Raw genomic sequence first — 25,007 nt, 5'->3', positions numbered from 1 at the left:
TTTTGTAATTCAAAGTGTATCTACATTCTTAAGGCTTTTAAAATATATTACCCTAAAAGGATACACCAATTTATATTCAAAAGATAAAACGTCTGTCCCACCTCTACCATCTAGTAGCCAGAAGGTTTACAAACTCAATGTTACCATCCTGAAATCTCACGGGGTGGGAAAGATAATTAAATAAAATATTTTATTGAAAATACTTTGAAAACTAAAACTGTATTAAAATATATGTTGCAATTATTATAAATTTTTAAACCATCCAAGATGGAAAAGGCATTACCTCCCTCAATCACATATTCCAGTGATTAACAGCTCTTTAGAGCATAAAATTCTTACCAACTGCCCTCTAAATACAACCATACCACATATATTTTATTTATTCAGAACCATTTATTGAATACCTTCTATGTTTCCAGTTTTGCATTAAGCGTGGGAGATATGAAAAAAACACACACAGAGCAATGAGCTTCTAGCCTGGGATGGGGTGGGGGTGCAGAGAAAGATAGGTCAAGTTTCGTTATCAGTGCTATGGTAAGGTCAGGTTCTGGGTGTTTTGTAGACAGGGCATGACCCAGCTTTGGAAAACCCATGGATGTCCATGCCTGAAGGAGGGTAATCTGAAACTGAGCGTGAGAGCAGCCAGCTTTCTGTTGGGGGACAATGTGGCAATTCCTATTGTTTCTGAAGCAATGTGGAGAAATCACATTTTCCTGGCAGCTATATTCCTGCATAGAAGGACAGCCACTTTTGTGGGAAAAAGACTTTAATAAGCCACATGGTGGGAAGGCTAACATACCCCATGGGGTTGACTTTGAGGAACACTAGATGGTTACCATGTCTCTAGAAATCAGTCTGCCATTTGGTGAGTGAGATACGCAAGCTGATGCTGATTACAGGATTGCTTGGGACTATAGAGAGAATTTTATTTTGTTTTTATATTATTTTAGAGGGGATTTTAGAGAGGTGTGAGGAAAGATAAAGGGGAAAGATATGGAAACTGATAGGGGAGGAACTTTGAGGGCAAAGACAGAGATGCCTAATAAGGAATTTTGACAAGTGTCTCCTATGAAATGTGCTATAGAGCCCCTCACCCCCGTCTACTCACAATACGCTTGCTCTTTTTTTATTATTATTATACTTTAAGTTCTAAGGTACATGGGCACAAAGTGCAGGTTTGTTACATATGTATACATGTGTCATGTTGGCACATGCCATATTGGCACCCATTAACTCGTCGTTTACATTAGGTATATCTCTAACGTTATTCCTTCCCCCTCCCCCATCCCACAACAGGCCCCGGTGTGTGATGTTCCCCATCCTGCGTCCAAGTGTTCTCATTGTTCAATTCCCACCTATGAGTGAGAACATGCGGTGTTTGGTTTTCTGTCCTTGTGATAGTTGGCTCAGAATGATGGTTTCCAGCTTCATCCATGTCCCTACAAAGGACATGAACTCATCCTTTTTTAGGGCTGCATAGTATTCCATGGTGTATATGTGCCACATTTTCTTCATCCAGTCTATCATTGATGGACATTTGGGTTGGTTCCAAGTCTGCTATTGTGAATAGTGCTGCAATAAATATATGTGTGCATGTGTCTTTATAGCAGCATTATTTATAATCCTTTGGGTATATCCCCAGTATGGGATGGCTGGGTCAAATGGTATTTCTAGTTCTAGATCCTTGATGAATCGCCACACTGTCTTCCACAATGGGTGAACTAATTTATAGTCCCACCAAAAGAGTAAAAGTGTTCCTATTTCTCCACATCCTCTCTAGCACCTGTTGTTTCTTGACTTTTTAATGATTGCCATTCTAACTGGTGTGAGATGGTATCTCATTGTGGTTTTGATTTGCATTTCTCTGATGACCAGTGTTGATATGAGCATTTTTTCATGTGTCTGTTGGCTGCATAAATGTCTTCTTTTGAGAAGTGTCTGTTCATATCCTTTGCCCACTTTTTGATGGGGTTGTTTGTTTTTTTCTTGTAAATTTGTTTAAGTTCTTTGTAGATTCTGGATATTAGCCCTTTGTCAGATGGGTAGATTGTAAAAATTTTCTCTCATTCTGTAGGTTGCCTGTTCACTCTGATGGTAGTTTCTTTTGCTGTGCAGAAGATCTTTAGTTTAATTAGATCCCATTTGTCAATTTTGGCTTTTCTTGCCATTGCTTTTGATGTTTTAGTCATGAAGTCCTTGCCCATGCCTATGTCCTGAATGGTATTGCCTAGGTTTTCTTCTAGGGTTTTTATGGTTTTAGGTCTAACATTTAAGTCTTTAATCCATCTTGAGTTAATTTTTGTATAAGGTGTAAGGGACGGATCCAGTTTCAGCTTTCTGCATATGGCTAGTCAGTTTTCCCAGCACCATTTATTAAATAGGGCCTCCTTTCCCCATTTCTTGTTTTTGTTAGGTTTGTCAAAAATCAGATGTTTGTAGATGTGTGGTATTATTTCTGAGGGCTCTGCTCTGTTCCATTGGTGTATATCTCTGTTTTGGTACCAGAACCATGCTGTTTTAGTTACTGTAGCCTTATAGTATAGTTTGAAGTCAGGTAGCATGATGCCTCCAGCTTTGTTCTTTTGGCTTAGGATTGTCTTGGCAATGCAGGCTCTTTTTTGGTTCCATATGAACTTTAAAGTAGTTTTTTTCCAATTCTGTGAAGAAAGTCATTGGTAGCTTGATGGGGATGGCAATGAATCTGTAAATTACCTTGGGCAGTATGGCCATTTTCACGATATTAATTCTTCCTATCCATGAGCATTGAATGTTCTTCCATTTGTTTGTGTCCTCTTTTATTTCGTTAAGCAGTGGTTTGTAGTTCTCCTTGAAGAGGTCCTTCACATCTCTTGTAAGTGGGATTCCTAGATATTTTATTCTCTTTGAAGTAATTGTGAATGGGAGTTCACTCATGATTTGGCTCTCTGTTTGTCTGTTATTGGTGTATAAGAATGCTTGTGATTTTTGCACATTGATTTTTTATCCTGAGACTTTGCTGAAGTTGCTTATCAGCTTAAGGAGATTATGGGCTGAGACGATGAGGTTTTCTAAATATACAATCATATCATCTACAAACAGGGACGACTTGACTTTCTCTTTTCCTAATTGAATACCCTTTATTTCTTTCTCCTTCCTGATTGCCCTGGCCAGAACTTCCAACACTATGTTGAGTAGGAGCACTGAGAGAGGGCATCCCTGTCTTGTGCCAGTTTTCAAAGGGAATGCTTCCAGCTTTTGCCCATTCAGTATGATATTGGCTGTGGGTTTGTCATAAATAGCTCTTATTATTTTGAGATACATAACATCAATACCTAGTTTATTGAGAGTTTTTAGCATGAAGGGGTGTTGAATTTTGTCAAAGGCCCTTTCTGCAGCTATTGAGATAATCATGTGGGTTTTATCCTTGGTTCTGTTTGTAAGATGGATTATGTTTATTTGCATATGTTGAACCAGCCTTGCATCCCAGGGATGAAGCCCACTTGATCCTGGTGGATAAACTTTTTGATGTCCTCCTTGATTTGATTTGCCAGTATTTTATTGAGGAGTTTTGCATCAGTGTTCATCAGGGATATTGGTCTAAAATTGTCTTGTTTTGTTGTGTCTCTGCTGCCAGGCTTTGGTATCAGGATGATGCTGGCCTCATAAAATGAGTTGGGGAGTATTTCATCTTTTTCTGTTGATTGGAGTAGTTTCAGAAGGAATGGTACCAGCTCCTCTTTGTACCTCTGGTAGAATTCGGCTGTGAATCCATCTTGTCCTGGACTTTTTTTGGTTGGTAGGCTATTAATTATTGCCTCAATTTCAGAGCCTGCTATTGGTCTATTCAGGGATTCAACTTCTTCCTGGCTGAGACTTGGGAGAGTGTATGTGTCCAGGAAATTATCCATTTCTTCTAGATTTTCTAGTTTATTTGCATAGAGGTGTTTATATATTCTCTGATGGTATTTTGTATTTCTGTGGGGTTGGTGGTGATATCACCTTTATCACTTTTTATTGGATCTGTTTGATTTTTCTTCTTTTCTTCTTTATTAGTCTTGCTAGTGGTCTGTCAATTTTGTTGATCATTTCAGAAAACCAGCTTCTGGATTCATTGATTTTTTGAAGGGTTTTTTGTGTCTCTATCTCCTTCCGTTCTGCTCTGATCTTAGTTATTTCTTGCCTTCTGCTAGATTTGAATGTGTTTGTCTTGCTTCTCTAGTTCTTTTAATTGTGATGTTAGGGTGTCAACTTTAGATCTTTCCTGCTTTCTCTTGTGGGCATTTAGTGCTATAAATTTCCCTCTACACACTGCTTTAAATGTGTCCCAGAGATTCTGGTACGTTGTGTCTATTCTCATTGGTTTCAAAGAATATCTTTATTTCTGCCTTCATTTCGTTATGTACCCAGTAGTCATTCAGGAGCAGGTTGTTCAGTTTCCATGCAGTTCAGTGGTTTTGAGTGAGTTTCTTAATCCTGAGTTCTAATTTGATTGCACTGTGGTCTGAAAGACAGTTTGTTATAATTTCTGTTCTTGTACATTTGCTGAGGAGTGCTTTACTTCCAACTATGTGGTCAATTATGGAATAAGTGCAACATGCTGCTGAGAAGAATGTATATTCTGTTGATTTGGGGTGGAGAGTTCTGTAGGTGTCTATTAGGTCCGCTTGGTGCAGAGCTGAGTTCAAGTCCTGGATATCCTTATTAACTTTCTGTCTTGTTGATCTATCTAATGTTGACAACGGGGTATTAAAGTCTCCCCTTATTATTATGTGGGAATCTAAGTCTCTTTGTAGGTCTCTAAGGACTTGCTTTATGAATCTGGGTGCTCCTGTATTGGGTGCATATATATTTAAGATAGTTAGCTCTTCTTGTTGAATTGATCCCTTTACCATTATGTAATGGACTTCTTTGTCTCTTTTGATCTTTATTGGTTTAAAGTCTGTTTTATTAGAGACTAGGATTGCAACCCCTGCTTTTTGTTTTTTGTTTGTTTGCTTGGTAGATCTTTCTCCAACCCTTTATTTTGAGCCTATGTGTGTCTCTGCAAGTAAAACAGGTCTCCTGAATACAGCACACCGATGGGTCTTGACTCTCTATCCAATTTGCCAGTCTGTGTCTTTTAATTGGAGCATTTAGCCCATTTACATTTAAGATTAATATTGTTGTGTGTGAATATGATCCTGTCATTATGATTTTAGCTGATTATTTCGCTTGTTAGTTGATGCAGTTCATTCCTAGCATCAATGGTCTTTACAATTTGGCATGTTTTTGCAGTGGCTGGTACCAGTTGTTCCTTTCCATGTTTAGTGTTTCCTTCAGGAGTTCTTGTAAGGCAGGCCTGGTGGTGACAAAATCTCAAAGCATTTGCCTGTCTGTAAAGGATTTTATTTCTTCTTCACTTGTGAAGCTTAGTTTGGCTGGATATGAAATTCTGGGTTGAAAATTCTTTTCTTTAAGAATGTGGAATATTGGCCCCCACTCTCTTCTGGCTTGTAGAATTTCTGCCGAGAGATCTGCTGTTAGTCTGATGGGCTTCCCCTTGTGGGTAACCTGATCTTTCTCTCTGGCTGCCCTTAATATTTTTTCCTTCATTTCAACTTTGGTGAATCTGACAATTATGTGTCTTAGAGTTGCTCTTCTCGAGGAGTTCCTTTGTGGCATTCTCTGTATTTCCTGAATTTGAATGTTGGCCTGCCTTGCTAAGTTGGGGAAGTTCTCCTGGATAATAACCTGCAGAGTGTTTTCCAACTTGGTTTCATTCTCCCCATCACTTTCAGGTACACCAGTCAGATGCAGATTTGGTGTTTTCACATAGTCCCATATTTCTTGGAGGCTTTGTTTATTTTTACTCTTTTTTCTCTAAACTTCTCTTCTTGCTTCATTTAGTTCATTTGATCTTCAATCACTGATACCCTTTCTTCCACTTGATTGAATTGGCTACTGAATCTTGTGCATGCATCATTTTCTTGTGCTTGCATCATGTTCTTGTGACACAGTTTCAGCTCCATCAGGTCATTTAAGGTCTTCTCTATGCTGTTTATTCTAGTCAGCCATTCATCTAGTCTTTTTTCAAGGTTTTCAGTTTCTTTGCAATGGGTTTGCACATTCTCCTTTAGCTCGGAGAAGTTTGTTATTACCGATCATCTGAAGCCCACTTCTCTCAACTCGTCAAAGTCTTTCTCCATCCAGCTTTGTTCCATTGCTGGCGAGGAGCTGTATTCCTTTGGAGGAGAAGAGGCTCTCTGATTTTTAGAATTTTCAGCTTTTCTGCTCTGGTTTCTCCCCATCTTTGTGGTTTTATCTACCTTTCATCTTTGATGATGGTGACATACAGATGGAATTTTGGTGTGGATGTCCTTTCTGTCTGTGAGTTTTCCTTCTAACAGTCAGGACCCTCAGCTGAAGATCTGTTGGTGTTTGCTGGAGGACCACTCTAGACCCTGTTTGCCTGGGTATCACCAGCGGAGACTGCAGAACAGCAAATATTGCAGAACAGCAAATTTTGCTGCCTGATTCTTCCTCTGGAAGCTTCATCTCAGAGGGGCACCCAGCTGGATGAGGTATCAGTTGACCCCTGCTGGGAGGTGTCTCCCAGTTAGGCTACTTGGAGGTCAGGGACCCACTTGAGGAGGCTGTCTGTCTGTTCTCAGATCTCATACTCCATGCTGGGAGTACCACTACTCTCTTCAAAGCTGTTAGAAGGGACATTTAGTTCTGCAAAAGTTTTTGCTGCCTTTTGTTCAGCTATGCCCTGCCCCCATCAGTGGAGTTTACAGAGGCAGGCAGGCCTCCTTGAGCTGTGGTGGGCACCACCTAGTTCAAGCTTCCCAGGCACTTTCTTTACCTACTCAAGCCTCAGCAATGGTGGAACACCCCTCCCCTAGCCTCCCTGCTGCCTTGCAGTTTGATCTCAGGCTGCTGTGCTAGCAGTGGGCGAGGCTCCGTAGGCATAGGACCCTCCAAACCAGGTGCGGGATATAATCTCCTGGTGTGCCATTTGTTAAGACCATTGGGAAAGTGCAGTATTAGAGTGGGAGTGTCCCTGTTTTCCAGGTACTGTCTGTCACAGCAAGGGAATTCCCCAACCCCTTGCACTTCCTGAGTGAGGCGATGCTGTGCCCTGCTTCAGCTCACACTCCATGGGCTGCACCCACTGTCCAGCAAGCCCCAGTGAGATGAACCTGGTACCTCTATTGGAAATGCAGAAGTCACCCATCTTCTACATTGCTCACGCTGGGAGCTATAGACTGGAGCTGTTCCTATTTGGCCATCATGGAATTCCTATCCTTGCTCTTATCGATACCTCAAGTGACATCCGGTTCAGTGTGCCCTGTACATGGGTGGAGGGTGAGAGTGAAGGCTGCCGTTTAGAGGCAGTCCTGCCTGGTTATTCATCCTTCATTCTGTAAGGAGCTAAGTGCTGCTGTGTTCTCAGAACATTTGTGCTAAGCAGGAAACCCCTCTTTTGAACTGTACAGTATATGAAAGTGAACACAATCTACTGCTCTTCCCATACTGACCCGTGAGCCTCACTTTTGCTGTTCACCTGGGCACATGCACTTATAGAGCTTTTAAAAAAAAGGGAAAGATTATAATCGGATTTTTTAGGCAATCAAGGACATTCAAAAATACATTCAGGTGTTTGTCAGCCTCTCTGCTTAGGCACACCCATGAAAGCATCCCAAGCCATTTATATTTTGACTTGCAAATAAACTGGCAATTGCTATAATTGAGAGTATAAGCAAAGCATCAAACTTCTCTTCCAAACTCTATTGTTCTTATGGTAATAATAATTTCTATGTCCCAAAGTGAGTGTAGAGGCATGGATATGTGGCAATAGGATGTTTTTTAGGCCAATGATGAAAAACCATCTTGGGTAAACTACTAAGAAGAGTGTTTACACAGATAAAGAGAAATTCACTAACATTTTGAGTTTTGACTTCCCAATCTCTTTTTTTAAAAATTAATGGTTTCAGAGAGGAATGTTTGGAAGACACACCATTGATTATATGCTGTACAAAGTGGTGCTCTTTTTATTGTAAAGCAGTGAGTCAGTGAAGATTTACTGGGATCTACCAAGCGAATGTCCTAGTGGCCAAATGTGCAGACAATTGCAGAAGCCCACTCTACTTCCGTTGGCCCAGGAAGCCTAGCAACCAATGGGGAGTTAGCTGTACCCTTTGCCGATATGCACTAGTGGCATGGAGGACTTATTAAGAAATAGAGAGAGCTTTTTATAATTGACAATAGCACTTGCCTTTTAAGATGTTAAGCATAGTATACCATATTTTTCTAAGTTCAGTAGTCTTACTTTGGGACACAGAAATGCGTCACTATTTAAAACTCACCTATCCAGCAACCTTAACTACATGGAATATATATGAGATCTAGGAAGCAAGGTAAATAGGTTTTTGAACAAAATAGATATAACAAAATCTATTTACCTACAGGTTTGATAGGAAATTCCTTCAGTCATCACTCAGAACCTAGTTATTCTTATTTGAAATCACCTTAATTTTCTAAAACTTAGTTATTGGACTTTTTAATTCACATCAGATCAGAAGCAACAATAGAGTGGAAGGGGCTAGAAGAAACTATCTTGAGTCATCTAGAAGGGAGTCAACTAACAAAAGTGAGAACTATTAGCTGTTAAATTGAATGTAAAGAAAAAGACATTAAAAAAGAAAAAAGTTGGGCATGGCAGCTCACACCTGTAATCCCAGCACTTTGGGAGGCCGAGGCAGGTGGATCACCTGAGGTCAGGAGTTCGAGACCAGCTTGACCAATATGGTGAAACCCCATCTCTACTATAAACACAAAAATTAGCTGAGCATGATGGTACGTGCCTGTAGTCCCAGCTACTCAGGAGACTAAGACAGGAGAGTGGGCCACTGCACTCCGACCTGGGCAACAGAGCAAGACTCTGTCAAAAAGAAAGAAGGAAAGAGAGAAAAAGAGAAAGAGAGAAAGAGAGGAAAGAAAGGAAAGAAAGGAAAGAAAGGAAAGAAAGGAAGAAAGGAAGAAAGGAAGAAAGAAAGAAAGAAAGAAAGAAAGAAAGAAAGAAAGAAAGAAAGAAAGAAAGAAAGAAAGAACGAAAGAACGAAAAGAAAGAAGGGGAGGGAAGGGAAGAAGGATGGAAGGATGGAAGGAAGGAAGGAAGGAAGGAAGGAAGGAAGGAAGGAAGGAAGGAAGGAAGGAAGGAAGGGGTAAAAGACATTAAAAAGGAAAGGAGAGAGGAGAGATGGGCAAAAGGATGAAGGGAGGGAAGGAGGCTATAAAAAGAAGACTCAGAAACTGAAAATGCTCAAGTCCCAGGCATTTGATTTTGGCAACAAGCCCTTGATCTGTAGGAGCAGCTGAGCATATCCTATATCCACCATATCACACCATAATTTTTATATTCATAAATGAACCCAGTACTCCATAAAAAGTTTCAATTAAGAAGTCAGAGAAGTGCCGCATTTTTCAGAAGTGTACACCCAATTGATTAAAATATAAAAGTTTGGCTGGGCGTGGTGGCTCACGCCTGTAATCACAGCACTTTGGGAGGCCGAGGTGGGCGGATCACAAGGTCAAGAGATGGAGAACATCCTGGCCAACATGGTGAAACCCTGTCTCTACTAAAAAAACAAAAAATTTAGCTGGGCATCGTGGCGCGCACCTATAATCTCAGCTACTCTGGAGACTGAGGCAGGAGAATTGTTTGAACCCGGGAGGTGAAGGTTGCAGCAAGCTGGGATTGCACCACTGTACTCCAGCCTGGATGACAGAGCAAGACTCCATCTCAAAGAGAAAAAAATATATATATATATATAAATATATATATAACATATATATAAAACGTATATATATAACACACACATATATAAAAATATATATATATATGTTTTCATTCCTGAAAGGGTATGTTTTAGATATTTAGACATGATTATGCCAGAAAAATATGTTTTATTTGTGTGCATTTATGAAGGAAAAGGAAGAGTGGGCTGAGAATTATTTTTGCCTTGCTAGTTGAAGATTTCGCAATGGAGGTTGTCCCAGTTCTTGACAGTCTCCACATTTCTTTGATTTCTGATATTGCAATTTTTATTCACTTCAGCTACTCGCCCAACCACCTTGCAGCCACATCTCAGTGGACTTTGTCACCCATCTTCCCTTGAGTTCAAATTAATGCACACAAAGAGGTTATTGGAGGAATCAAGAAGGTCTCAGAACCCATCCCTTAGTAATATGGAGAGCCTATTGATTAATGGAAAAGAGTTGCACAACTCAAGGCCAAGTGCTCTTTCCATGGATCTGTACATGAGAAGAGTGCATTCTATATGACCTTATAAAAATAGTCAGTCACCCAACAGGTGTTGTTGAACACCTGTAGACATGTTTACAGGTGACAGTGTAGGGGGCTGAATATGTAGACAAAGCCAAACTGAGATTGTTCTGGGACTTTGGTGATGGTATTCCAGGTGGGACAATGGCAGTGGGTCAGGCATTGGAGGCTTCCGTCTTAATCACTGCTCTTCTACTTGGTTACATGTAGTAGTTACCGTCTACGCTAGGCTGTACAGGTTGTCTCTGGATTGTCCCTAGATTTGCCTAACTAAATAAGGCTAGCCATTATACCACCCGGCCTCTAATCTCAAAGCACAATGACCAAAGGTTTATTTCTCACCCATGTGACAGTTTGCTGGGAGTCAGCATGAACTCAAGAGCCTTTTATCTATCGGCTGTATTGAGCTTTTAGGACCTCAAAGTCCTCAATTTCATCTTCTTCAGGCCAGTAATGGAGGAAAGAGAAATAGAGGGGGGAATAGGTAAAAAGCTTTAAAGACCAGGACTAGGCTAGAAGTACAATCATGCATCGCTTAGGCCGGGCGCGGTGGCTCAAGCCTGTAATCCCAGCACTTTGGGAGGCCGAGGCGGGCGGATCACGAGGTCAGGAGATCGAGACCATCCTGGCTAACACGGTGAAACCCCGTCTCTACTAAAAATACAAAAAACTAGCCAGGCGAGGTGGCGGGCGCCTGTAGTCCCAGCTACTCGGGAGGCTGAGGCCGGAGAATGGTGTGAACCCGGGAGGCGGAGCTTGCAGTGAGCTGAGATCCGGCCACTGCACTCCAACCTGGGCGGCAGAGCGAGACTCCGCCTCAAAAAAAAATAAAAAATAAAAAATAAAAAATAAAAAAATAAAAATCATGCATCGCTTGACAATGGGGATACTTTTTGAGAAATGCATCCTTAGGTGATCTTGTTGCTCTAATATCATCAAGTGTACTTACACAAACCTAGATGGGATAGTCTGCTGCACATCTAGGCTATATGGGATAGCCTATTGTTCCTAGGCTACAATCCTATACGGCATTTTACTTTACCGAATACTATAGGCAATTGTAACACAATGGTAAGTATTTGTGTATCTAAACATAGGAAAGGTACAGTAAAAACACAGTATAAAAGATTAAAAACAATGGTACACCTGTATAGGGTACTTACCATGAATAAAGCTTGCAGGACTGGGAGTTGCTTTGGGTGAGTCAGTGAATGAGTGGTTAGTGAACGTGAAGACCTGGGACGTTAATGTACACTACTGTGGACTTTGTATACACTGTACACTTAAGCTACACCAAATTTGTTTTTAAAAATTTTTTCTTCAATAACAAATTAACGTTAGCTTGCTGTAACTTTTTAACTTTATAAACTTTCTTAAACTTATTTTGACTTTTTTTTTTTTTTTTTTCTTTGAGACAGAGTCTCGCCCTGTCACCCAGGCTGGATTGCAATGGCACAATCTCAGCTCACTGCAAACTCTGCCTACCGGGTTCAAATGATTCTCCTGCCCCAGCCTCCCAAGTAGCTGGGATTACAGGCACCCACCACCACGCCCAGCTAATTTTTTTTTTTTTTTTTTTTTTTTTTGCACTTTTAGTAGAGACGGGGTTTCACCGTGTTGGCCAGGCTGGTCTCGAACTCCTGACCTCATGATCTGCCTGCCTCGGCCTCCCAAAGTGCTGGGATTACAGGCGTGAGCCACCGCGCCTGGCCTTGACTATTTTTAATAATACTTGGCGTAAAACACAAACACATTGTTCAGCTGTTCAGAAACATTTTCCTTCTTTATATGCTTATACTATAAACTTTTTTCTATTTTTAAATTTTTTTTGTTTGTTTTGCTTTTTAAACTTTTTTGTTAAAAACTAAGACACAAACACATTAGCCTAGGACTACATAGTGTCTGGATCATCCCTATCACTATTTTTCACCTTTCATCTTGTCCCACTTGAAGGTGTTCAAGGATAATAGCATGCACGGAGCTGTCATCTCATGACAACAATGCCTTCTGGAATACCTCCTGAAGGACGTGCCTGAGGGTATTTTACAATTAGCTTTTTTTTTATAGTAGAAGGAGTACACTGTAAAATAACAATAAAAAGTACAGTATAGTAAATACACAAACCAGTAACATAGTTATTATCAAGTATTATGTACTGCACATAATTGTATGTGCTCTACTTTTATGTGACTAGCAGCACAGTAGATTTGTTTACACCAGTGTCACCACAAACATGGGCATAATGCATTACGCTATGATGTTAGAATGACCCTGACGTCACTAAGCAATAGGAATTTTTCAGTTCCGTTGTCATCTTACGGGACCACCACCATATATGCAATCTATAGTATACAAAGTTTGTCATTCAGTGCATTACTGTATGTTATTTCTACCCACTTTCAGAGGCCACCACTTCATCACCTAGCCTCATCTAACTACAGGGGAAGCAATGAAGTAACTTTAACTGTGTGGCCAGAAAGGAAAAGAAAACCAAATTCTGATGGACACCTGATGTTTTTACTATTCCTATGAATGGATTCCAAGGTTCTAACTGAGAGGATAGGGAAAGCAGGAATCAGAGTGGGAAAATACATTTAGCAACATTCTTGAGATTTTCTTCTTCAACTTGTCAGTGTTCTCAGTTGTGCCCACCGTCAAGCTCCAAAGATTCTCCCACAAGGTATTTGGCCAAGGCACTTCATTTTTCTAGGCCTCAGTTTCCCCATGTGTTAAAGTGAGGGGTTGAATTAGGATAACTTTCAAGTCTTTGGGCCTCTTAGAGATCCAAAATCCCATGATTCTCTAACTCCTGATGTTCCCTTCTTCCTGAGACAAATAAGCAGAACCAGCATGCCAATAATTTATGTTTTATTTTAATTTTCCTTCTCACCTTCAAAGCTTGAGTTTCTAGATATTAAAATATAACAATAGACAAAGTTGTTATGAATACAGTAGTGACTTTTTATGGCAGAGTAAAGTTATTTTGTGTTTGAATGAACAGCACATTCACACACGTATGTAACATACACAGAGCTGCATCTGTGAAAAAATAATCTTGTTTAAAGTCTTGCAAAACATATGTCCTCCTCCTACTCTTGCCCTGTGTTAGTTTTGCAATTCATAACAAACAACAGTGACATCTCTGTGGCTTACAACAACATTTAGTCTTCACTCACTTTACATAAGGACTGAGTCAGCGGCAGACTGGCTGTGGCTCTGCTAGAATTGGCTGGGTTCAGCTGGGCTCAGCAGGGTTCCACCTGTCTTCTCATTTTAAAACACAGATAGTGTCTGTGACATCCTAAGGCATCCTAAGGGCAGTGGAGACATCCTAAGGGCAGTGGAGAACAAGAGCAAGGAGACCTAAGACAAACCATCCAGTTGCCTTTAAGCTTCAGGTTAAACACAGGAAAAAAAACTCACAACCATTCACGTCCCATGGGCCAAGTCCAAAGCGATTTCACATGGCCAAGTCCAAAGCGATTGAGGTGGGATGTGTACTCCTCTCACAGAACGCACGAGTACCTCCCATGACAGTGGGTAGGGATATGCAATCCTATGGCTGGGAGGAAGCCAACGGTTGTGGACAATAACCCAACAGATCACACCCCAATGCCTCTATCTAAGTTCTAAATACAACATTTCCCGTAGAGAGGATGCCACTCTGCCTCCTCCGCTGCATCTTCCTTTCCTGCCCCTCTCAGCTTGAGCTCAGCCTCTAAAACTTGAGTTTGATGAAAGTCATCTAAGTTCTTGCTAAAAATGCCCCTTCCTAGGGGCCCCCTTTCCAAAGATTTTGACACATCTGTTCTGAAGTAGGCAGTGGTGCCCAGGCATGATGCCCCAGGAATACCTACTGCTGTTGAAGAGCTATCCCTGGTTCCCACAGCCTTCAGCATCAGAGCTGCCTTTGGGTTGAGGGAGCATGCTGAGTGAGTGATTATTAGGAGGAGGGCTGCCTTAGAGGACTCAGAAGCTACAACCCCAAGGTCCTCTGACCTGTCCCCACTCCTCACAGTCAGCATGGATTTTGTACTTCCAGAGCTCCTTGAAGGTTGGCCATTGCACTTTTGGAAGTGTGATAGTTAGCACAGATCCCAGAGATCAAATCCTGAGTTCCTCTTCCTCCATATGCACCTCACTAGCTGTGTGACCTTGGACAACTCACAGACCCTCTCTGGGCCTCAGTGTCCTCATCTGTTAGACGGGAATAATCATCATACCTTCACCTCAGTCTTGTTGTGAGGGTGAAGCAAGTTAACAAAACAGTGCCTGGCATGCAGTGGGTCACATACAAACTTTCACGTGTGATATTATAAATGTTTTTATATATTTATAAGTGTATACGTGTATTCCGTATGAGGGTTTGCTGATCTTACTGGCACACAGGTCTGAGAACATGGGAGGCTTTTGAGCTAAAGTTGCCTCCTATTGGAAGTGTTCTATGGGGAGCATGCTGAGTCAGCCGTTATCAGGAGGAAAGCTACCTTAGTGGACTCAGAAAATTTACATGTCAAGTGATAGCATGTAAGTCAGTGGTTTTCAGCCCCAGCTTTAATTTAGAATCCTCTAGAAAGTTTTTTTTAAATGCCCATGTCCTTCCAAGTGGGCTCAATTCTGAGCTAATTAGTGAGAATGTCCAGGGACAAAACAAAGGAATGAGAAATTTTAAGGCCAGGCACAGTGGCTCATGCCTATAATCCCAGCACTTTGGGAGGTTGAGGTGGGCAGATCACTTGAGACCAGGAGTTCAAGACCATCCTGGCCAACATGGTAAAGCCCATCTCTACTGAAAATACAAAAATTAGCTGGGCATGGTGGCGCAGTTCTGTAATCTCAGCTACTCTGGTGACTGAGGCACGAGAATCACTTGAACCTGGGAGGCAGAGACTGCAGTGAGCTGAAATCATGTCACTGCACTCCCACCTGGGCGTCAGAACAAGATTCTGTCACAAAAAAAAAGGGGGGGGGGAAGAAATTTTAAGACACTCCTTGGACTGTAATGGGACTCCTGGATTAAAAACCACTGATGTCTATAGAACAGTTCTGTAAACTGCAAAACATAATGTATGATTTATGGGTGTTTTTTGATTGTTAGTGACTGATTGATGATCTCATGAGGCACTAGTTCCTCTGAAAATCAGGCCAACGTGGATTTTCCACCATCTGTCCTACATGTGCACTGGCTGGGGGGAAGTGAAACTCACCCAATTCCTATTCTTGCCTTTAAGCCAAAAAGATTGCTCGAAAACAAGCCTCCCTGGGATAAAAGATGTTGCTAGAATGAGGAAGCTGTGGTGAGTGAGTGGAGTTAATGTGATTAGATTTGGAAGCAATATTCCCAGCCACGGGGAAGCATCGGTGTTCTGTGTTATTAAAGTGACTCCAGTGCAAAGGCACATATATCATATTGGAGTAATTTGCCCTGACTAGGTTAGAAGCCAGGAGATGGTTCTTCCTAGGCATTCCTGAATGGTCCAAGGCCTAAGTCAGGTCTGGTTTAGACAAATCCTGTCCCTGCTGATCATCCACCTCTTACTAAATGTAGCCATCACCATGCACAGCACACACGCTCATCTTGATGATCTTCAGAGAGTGCAGAGTCTTCAGGAAGTTCTTTCCTCAGTGGAACCTTTGGGGTTTCTAGGAGAGGGGCAGGGGAATATCTCTGGAATCAGAGATAAACACTTTACAGCAGCCTCTATACTATTTCTAATTACTTTCACCCAGTCATGATGTTCTGACTAAACTACCAGATTGTAAGGTGATAAACATCTTATGTAAAAGTAATTCACGATGGAAAGTTCTGGATGTTTTCCCCAGTGGGTACCTCAAAACAGGCTACAAGATGGACACCTGCTCAAGAAACAGCAAAATGTAAACTGGATAACGATGATGATAAAAAATAATAATGAATGACCACACGAGCAAGTGTTCTCTTGTGAACTTTCACAGACAAATGCATAGATATGCTGCCTGGACTATGGGCAGATAAACATTCATTGTGGGCACATATTTATTGGCAGAGCAAGAACAGCTGGAACTTTCATCTCCCCACCTGCGGGCCACGGTTCTCTTGGAACTATATCCCCAGTTTTCAATGTCTTCCTGAAAGAGAGGCTGCCATGTTCTCCTTAAAACTTCTTTAGATTCCCTTGTCAAATACTGAAAACTATGCCAGCTGAAAGTCTAGTGTTTGAAATACCAGCACGGGACCATTCTTCCTATGTGCAGAGTTTTGTCCCATGTCTTAGAATCTTGTTCTGTTTTTTTTTACCTTTTGGGCTTCATTTATTCATTCTACAATCATTGACTGTTGACATTGGGCAGAGCTTGTATAACCGTCTTAATCTTTAGCCTGGTATGTAATAGCTAATCCCTACTGTTCCTCTTCCTGCCCTGAGCACATTATGTCCTTTATTTTCCAGATTAAGTATTGGCATTCTGTACTGGAAAGAAAACAACTTCTTGTTGCGTGTGGTGGTTCATGCCTATAATCACAGCACTTTGGGAGGCCAAGGCAGGTAAATTGCCTGAGCTCAGGAGCTTGAGACCAGCCTGGGCAACATGGCGAAACCCTGTCACTGCGGAATATACAAAAATTCTCTGGGTGTTGGTGGTGTGCGCCTGTAGTCCCCGCTACTCAGGAGGCTGAGGTGGGAGAATCACCTGAGCCCAGGGAGGTCCAGGCTGCAGTGAGCAGTGATCATGCCACTGCACTCCAGCCTGGGCAACAGAACAAGACCTTGTCTAAAAAAAAAAAAAAAAAAAAAAGTCCAACTCCTGGAAATCAAATGGTACCTGACTGATGTGGGGTCTGCTTCCTGTTATGTTAGCCTCAGGCCATCTAACCCAGGTAGAACAAGGCAGGTAAGGAAACCCAGTGGGCCCAGGACCCTGAAGGAAACCCTTAACACAATGCCTAATACTGAAAACAATGGACGAATGTATTCAAAATTTGTTTGCAAGAAATGAGACTTTTTGCCTTTTTAGGACCAAAAAAAAAAAAAAGGCACTTGAAATTTACTTTAGGTTGATAGGAGATATGGCGGGCAGCACACAGTGATGATGAAATGTGCAGGGCTTCCCTGCCATTCGAGTTTTGATCAATCTCAGCAAAACCCAAAGTTTGCCAAAACCTGGAAACAACTCAAATGTCCATCAACAGTAGAATGAAGTTATGATGTTTCATTCAATATAACATGAATGTAAATGAATGAGATGAAATGAAAATCAATTATGTAAAACTACATGTAACAACAAGGATGAATCCTACAACAATGTGAAATGAAAGAAGCCAGACACACACACTCTCAAAAAATGCATATCGTATGATCCTATTTATATAAAGTTCAAAGGTAGGTAAAATTAATCTGTACCGTTAGGAGTTGGAAGAATGGTTTCTATCAGGAAGGAGTAGGTAGAGATTGGGAGGAGGTGCAAGTTGGATTTCTGGAGTGCTATTGGTGGTCAATCTCTTGTCCTTAGTGGTAACATAGATATATTCTCTTTGTGATACTTCATTGAGCTGAATACGGTCATAAGTGTCACTTAATGATAGGACTAAGTTCTGAGAAATATGTCAGGAGATTTCATTGTTTGTTGTGCCACCATCACAGAGTGTACTTATACAAATCTAAACTGTATACCCTACTACACACCTAGGCTAGATGACATAGCCGATTGCTCCCAGGTTACAAACCTATACAGCTGTCACAAAACTGAATACTGTAGGCACTTGTTACAGAATGGTAAGTGTTTGTGTATCTAAATATAATGAAACATAGAAAAAGAACAGTAAACATACAGCATTATAATCTTATGGGACCACCACCATATATGTGGTCCATCATTAACTGAAATGTCATTATGTGACACATGACTGTACTTACAATTTGTGCATGTCATATGTATGATAGTCCAAAATTCAAATGTTGGATTGGGCCTTGCTTGATTATACAGGAACTGGGTTTGCAAGAGCTAAAAAGAACCTCAGAATCTCTGCCTAACAGGGATGGCAGGGCCCACTTCCGGACCCTAATGATAGGTCCATTTCGGGAGTCAGGAAAACTGAGTCAAAAACCTGAGTAGAAGGTTATGGCAACAGATATGGCAGGACAGGTTGAGGACTGTACTCAGGGGGATCACCGGATACCAGTCTTGGAAGTAAGTTCCACAGAATGGTAGGGCTAAGATTGCTCGCAGTCAGGATTGACTTGGGCAATGCATTGTTCAGAACATAAAGGTGAAGTCTAAGAGAGGGTATTGCAGAGGACGAGGGGTTGACAGTGGGGAGTGGCATGTTGGGAGCTCAGATCTGGTTTATTTTTGACTCTCATGAGGCCATATTTCCTCCTGTCCTATGGCATTCCCCTCCTAATGTGGATAGTACGGTCAGCCCAGGCCATAGGAGTGTGGCCCCGATTTTCCATGTGGGGAGACTGGCTCTAGTTTCTCAAAAGCACAAGCTGCTGGGCCTTTTTCTCAACCGTGGGCCTCTGTGGAAGACACTTGGCTTAATGGAAGGGAGAATGAAGAGAGGCTTTTGGAAAGAGAAAGTCTAAACAGGATCAACATTGACGCCGAGCAACACGAGGGAGAAGGAACTTTTCTTGGTGTTCATACCACAGTGGGCCACAGCTTGGTGGGAAGGCATATTTGAATAAGCTAAGGGGAGGATCATAAGGATAAGAGTCTTTGAGGATTGGGAAGCACGGAAACCAAGGCAGCTAGCCATGGGCAAGGTGTAGGGGCTGCAAACTTACTAAAAACCTGCTCCTCAGATCCACCACTTGCTTTTTTTTTTTTTTTATACTTTAAGTTCTAGGGTACATGTGCATAACGTGCAGGTTTGTTACATATGTATACCGGTGCCATGTTGGCGTGCTGCACCCATCAACTCGTCAGCAGCCATCAACTTGTCATTTACATCAGGTATAACTCCCAATGCAATCCCTCCCCCCTCCCCCCTCCCCGTGATAGGCCCCGGTGTGTGATGTTCCCCTTCCCGAGTCCAAGTGATCTCATTGTTCAGTTGCCACCTATGAGTGAGAACATGCGGTGTTTGGTTTTCTGTTCTTGCGATAGTTTGCTGAGAATGATGGTTTCCAGCTGCATCCATGTCCCTACAAAGGACACAAACTCATCCTTTTTTATGGCTGCATAGTATTCCATGGTGTATATGTGCCGCATTTTCTTAATCCAATCTGTCACTGATGGACATTTGGGTTGATTCCAAGTCTTTGCTATTGTGAATAGTGCCGCAATAAACATACGTGTGCATGTGTTTTTATAGCAGCATGATTTATAATCCTTTGGGTATATACCCAGTAATGGGATGGCTGGGTCATATGGTACTTCTAGTTCTAGATCCTTGAGGAATCGCCATACTGTTTTCCATAATGGTTGAACTAGTTTACAATCCCACCAACAGTGTAAAAGTGTTCCTATTTCTCCAAAACAGAGATATAGACCAATGGAACAGAACAGAGTCCTCAGAAATAATACCACACATCTACAGCCATCTGATCTTTGACAAACCTCAGAAAAACAAGAAATGGGGAAAGGATTCCCTATTTAATAAATGGTGCTGGGAAAACTGGCTAGCCATAAGTAGAAAGCTGAAACTGGATCCTTTCCTTACTCCTTATACGAAAATTAATTCAAGATGGATTAGAGACTTAAATGTTAGACCTAATACCATAAAAACCCTAGAAGAAAACCTAGGTAATACCATTCAGGACATAGGCATGGGCAAGGACTTCATGTCTAAAACACCAAAAGCAACAGCAACAAAAGCCAAAATTGACAAATGGGATCTAATTAAACTAAAGAGCTTCTGCACAGCAAAAGAAACTACCATCAGAGTGAACAGGCAACCTATAGAATGGGAGAAAATTTTTGCAATCTACTCATCTGACAAAGGGCTAATATCCAGAATCTACAAAGAACTCAAACAAATTTACAAGAAAAAAACAAACAACTCCATCGAAAAGTGGGCAAAGGATATGAACAGACAGTTCTCAAAAGAAGACATTCATACAGCCAACAGACACATGAAAAAATGCTCATCATCACTTGCATTTTTAACCCTCAGTCACAACCAAGGAGCTGCTGAGGAGTGAAGCGTAAGATGATAGTCCCTCGGATGTATGGGGCTGACTTTTTGCTAACTGTACTACAAATATTTGGAGCCATTTGCTGCTATAACATCTTAAAAAGATGAGGACTCTCATTGGATGTTCCAGTCCCGATTGGGAGAGAATAAGAAGGGCCATGCCAGCCCTTGATCAAGATCTTGAGTGCAATGCAGGGTGGACTCAGAGAGACAAACACCTAATTTATTCCAGCTTAGTGTCTGCCAGCCATTAAAAAAAAAAAAAAATGGCAGTGGATCAACAGGAGATGTGCTTAGTGCTGAGAAGCATCTCCTTGTGTGATTAGAGTTAATTAACATTTAGCATAGCCCCTTTAGGGGTCAGAAGTTGTGATTGTCTTTCTCTAAAGGTTAAATTACCCCCATTGTGTTTGCCTTCCTGGGAGGAAAATGCAGGATGAGTTGGGAAATCCTTGTTGAAACACAACCATGACACCACTATGAGTATGTCTAATTCCCTGGCATGGGGGTTTCAGGCATTTGAAAGTGCATGGTAGTAACTAGATTCCAGGATGTGTCTCAGGAAATCCCAAAGGGAAGTTTTTTTCATTCATAGAATACTTCCTGAAGACATTATTATAGGAAACCTTTATTTAGGAGAGTTTCTTTGATCCTGTAGTAGCACATGAGAACATTTAAGCAGATGACAGTATCTAATATCTACCACTGCCTGACCCACTCTGCTTGCCATCCCAGAGTTTCTTTTGCAATATGCATGGAGCGGTGCTTTGGCAAAGCTCTCTAGATAGCACCCAACCTCACCAGGAAGGTCTGATTTATAGCATGTTGATCTTAAGCATGTCAGTGCAATGCCCAGAAGAGAAAGGAAGTCTCAATAAAGGGATATTATAGGAAGTCTTCAGCCAGTGGGTAGAATCTCATCTCTAAGCCAGGCTGAGATCACCAGATCAACAGGATAAAGAACTATTTGGAGCTATATGTACCTGATGAGGCTGGATTCATGAGATCAACAGTATTTGAGGTCCTTGGACATAAGTAGGGTAGTAGCTGAGAAGGGCTCTCTCGGCTCTGGCTCTCCTGACCCTACTCAGAATGCCACACTCACCCAAGGCTTGATGTTGCTCACCTTGGATCAGTGACTGTTGTCGCCACCATCTCTCCCACAGAGGGGGAATAATTGCACCCCCATCACAGACTTTCCACAAGTCAGGATGATCTCTCAGTGGCTCTCAGGTTTCCCAGATGTCTTTCTCCAAATGGGCATGTGACTGACAATCTACTAAATCTCTGTACTTCCATTTGCTCATCTGTTAAAACCTGTACCCCCTCACAGGACTGTTGTGATAACAAAATGAGATTTCCATGATTAAGGTACTTAACTTTCCCCAGTGCCTGCCCATAACAGATGCTCCAGAAGTGGTAGGCATTAGTTTAAACCCATCAGAAGCCTTTAACCACTTGATTTTAATTAAATGACCCTCAGGGGTGAGATGGAGCGGGTGATTTAGAAAGTGCACCCTGGGAGGGCATTTGTTTGGAAGGAATCTTGCAGGAGCAGGTAGAAGGTCCCCAAAATAACAAAATACGGGTCACCTCACAGGATCCACTGCTGGACCAGGATCCTTTATTGAAGCTGGAGCCTCAGTATAAAAGAGTTACTTGATGGTACCTGGGTGGCCAAACCTCTACTGTTGCTATGGTTTCTCCATTTCTGAGTATGTCCCGCAAGGAGCAGTAGCAACGGCTGGTCTTTTAGGGGCTCATCAAACACATTCAGACATTTCAAATGTTCCACGATGCGAAGCTTTGATCCTGAATGTTCTTCCCTTGATTAAAACAACAACAGGTGCTACTCGGGAGGCTGAGGCAGGAGAATGGCATGAACCTGGCAGGTGGAGCTTGCAGTGACCGAGACCACGCCACTGCACTCCAGCCTGGGCAACAGAGCAACACTCCATCTCAAAAAAAAAAAAAAAAAAAAAAAACAACAACAACAACAACAAAAAACCAATAAAACAATAAAAATTTAAAGAGAAACTTAAGCCGTGCATTTCTAAGAATTTACACTTAGTTCACCAAATCTATTGTTTTCTGAGTTGTTTGAAGTTCAACAAGACTAATGAGCCTTTTTTCCAAATGTCTTTAAAAATTCCTTTTTCTTAGAAGGACATTTAGAGGCTTTGAAAGTTGTCCCAAGGGTAACAATAATAATTCTAGTAATAAATTGCTCCAAACTCCAACCCCTGCAGGTTCAAAATTTACTTAATACTCTGAACCCAAGGGATTTAAATTATTACCAGAATTTATTATCTTTTGTTTATGGGGCTTTCCAAACAGGAGAAAGAAACCACGTGGAGATTCACTAGAGTTCATTGTGTGGTTCGCTTTGCGGTAATGCATATAACCCAGAAGACTTCCAGAATCTTCTCAGTTTGAACCTTCAAAGCCTCCCTAGTTTGGTGGAATCAGCATGGTTAGGATGAGATTGTACTAAGGGTACTGATTTTTCGGCCTGGACCTTTTTTTGGCTAATGGACCAGAGCAAGAGCCCTCATAGAAGGATTCTCCTGTAGGACATACAATCTGTGTTACGTAAGATGGATGATATATTGTTAGGTGGCTATGGGGTGGAAAGAGAACAATTTTTCTCTGGGGTGTGTGCAAAGAAACTGACTGCCTTGACTCCCCTTGAACTCTCTACCTTGTCATCTGAGGACCTCTGGTGGTGGAATTTTTCCCAGCGTGTGTGAATTGATGTTTCTGTGCCAAACCATCCGACCCTGTTACATTTTCCTACATTCCTTTCCTCCTATTTTGTCATTCTCATTAAGCAAGGAGCAACAATCAGTTGCAAACACCCAGAACAAAGTGGTGGATGTGCCTGACCAGACTGTCATTTCACAAAAGTTACCTGACACCTTCTTTTCCAGTGAACCTCTGATACATTTCCTGTAGCAAGAGAAGGCAGCCAACATGAAGGAAAATGTGATATCTGCAACTGTTTTCACTCTGCTACTTTTTCTCAACACCTGCCTTCTGAATGGTAAGTAAGAGACTATCCTGCTCTCTTTCATTGCCTGGGGTGTTTGTCAACAGGGTGGAGAGTCCATTGCAATCTTCTTGCAATGCTGTCATGAAAAATGAAAATTCTGTGTTATGTGCTGCTGTTGAATTATTTGCAATATTTTGCATTAAAGTTAATGCAGAAAAATTAATGCAATTAATGCAAAATCTTGTCACTGTGCTTTCTGCCTTCTGTCCTCATTTCAGGAGTGTAAAAAAACAGCTCTGAAGAAGACAAGACCTGAGTTCTAATCCAGGTCCTGCCAGTTTCTAGCTGTGTGACCTAGAGCCAATTACCTAACTCTCTGGGTTTCCAAATTCTCAAAGTGAGGATAGTGATGTTTCCTCTACTGCAGATGAAATAATGTATATGAAAACTCTTTGAAAAACCATGATGGGATATAAGAGGTTGCTGTTACATGGTGGGAAGCAGGTACAGCCAACTCTATTATCTGTGCTAATAGGAGAAATGAAGTCCACAGCTAAATGAGAGGGGGGGTGCCTGTGAATATACACTTCTGTATGTCAACCCTTGTGCATTTCTGGGTGTGCAAACTTCTATATGTACCTGTGTATATATTAACTTTTCTATATGGACCTGATTGTAAATGCTTCTCTGAACCTGTATGTATATACTTTTATGTATGTCTGTGTGTGTTCTGTGGATATCTGTAAGTGCACACTTCTCTGCATGTACCTGTGTGCGTATCAGTATGTACTTCCATGAGTATGCACCTGTGTATATTTCTGTGTGTGTGTGGTGTGTGTGTACTTTTGATGCGGGCTCTGTGTGGGCGTCTACATACCTGTATGTGTGGTTCCTGGGTGGTTTTCTCTGTGTTTCTGTGCATTGAGATTTTAACTTATTCCTCTAATGTAGATGAAGGAAACATTTGTCTAATTGTAATTTTACAAATCTACCTTCCTTTCTTGAGTTTCCCGAAGGTACTATTAATAAACAGTAAAATAAGAAAGAGAAGCTTTCAGAGAGAGAAAAAGGGGAAAGCAGAGGTCAGAATGACCCACAAGAGAAACTAAATACTCAAGAAATCAATGATCACCCTAATTGGCTTCTGAGTGTGCTCATTATGGAACCATAGGCTTTGGATTTTTTAGATAAACGTTTCCTTCTACTTCACACACTTCTCCCCACTCATGACAAAAACAAAGCAAAACAAAAACTTGCATTCTTGCTGTGACTCCCAGCAACACATTATCCTGAATAAATTGTCCCTAGAGGATGAGCAACGTTACAAATATTGGCAGAGCTGACCCGGGCTGGCGAGGACGGGTTTCAGCAGGGCCTGTGAGCAGGAGGGTAGGTGAGCTCCAGCTGACACTACCAGTCTGGTGTCCTGGGCTCTAGCCTGTGTCCCACAACATGCCATTCTGCTAAATTCCTCTTTCTGGCCAGCTCTGCCTAGAGAACCCTCTTTCCATGCATTTCCCCTCACTGAGGTCTCCTCCTAACCTGCTGTTTCTGATCTGATGCTCAGCTAGAAACTCTGCCCTTGAAGCCTG

The 25,007-nt window shown here is 41.6% G+C and overlaps 1 protein-coding gene across 4 annotated transcripts in view; it reads left to right on the top strand.

The window, feature by feature from the left end:
* PRLR (prolactin receptor) overlaps window positions 1-25,007 on the top strand; it is a 170,477-nt gene that overhangs the window by 114,475 nt on the left and 30,995 nt on the right. For all 4 annotated transcript variants that reach the window (XM_050793835.1, XM_050793831.1, XM_050793833.1 and 1 more), the window contains one exon: window positions 23,354-23,466. In XM_050793835.1, the coding sequence (XP_050649792.1) occupies window positions 23,397-23,466 (70 nt within the window). In that variant the 5' untranslated portion in view covers window positions 23,354-23,396. The remainder of the gene's footprint in view (window positions 1-23,353; window positions 23,467-25,007) is intronic.

Source organism: Macaca thibetana, chromosome 6 (genome assembly GCF_024542745.1).
Source record: "Macaca thibetana thibetana isolate TM-01 chromosome 6, ASM2454274v1, whole genome shotgun sequence".
NCBI lineage: Eukaryota > Metazoa > Chordata > Mammalia > Primates > Cercopithecidae > Macaca > Macaca thibetana.
Note: the sequence above shows the minus strand (reverse complement) of the source record. Positions and strands in the feature narration are given on the sequence as shown.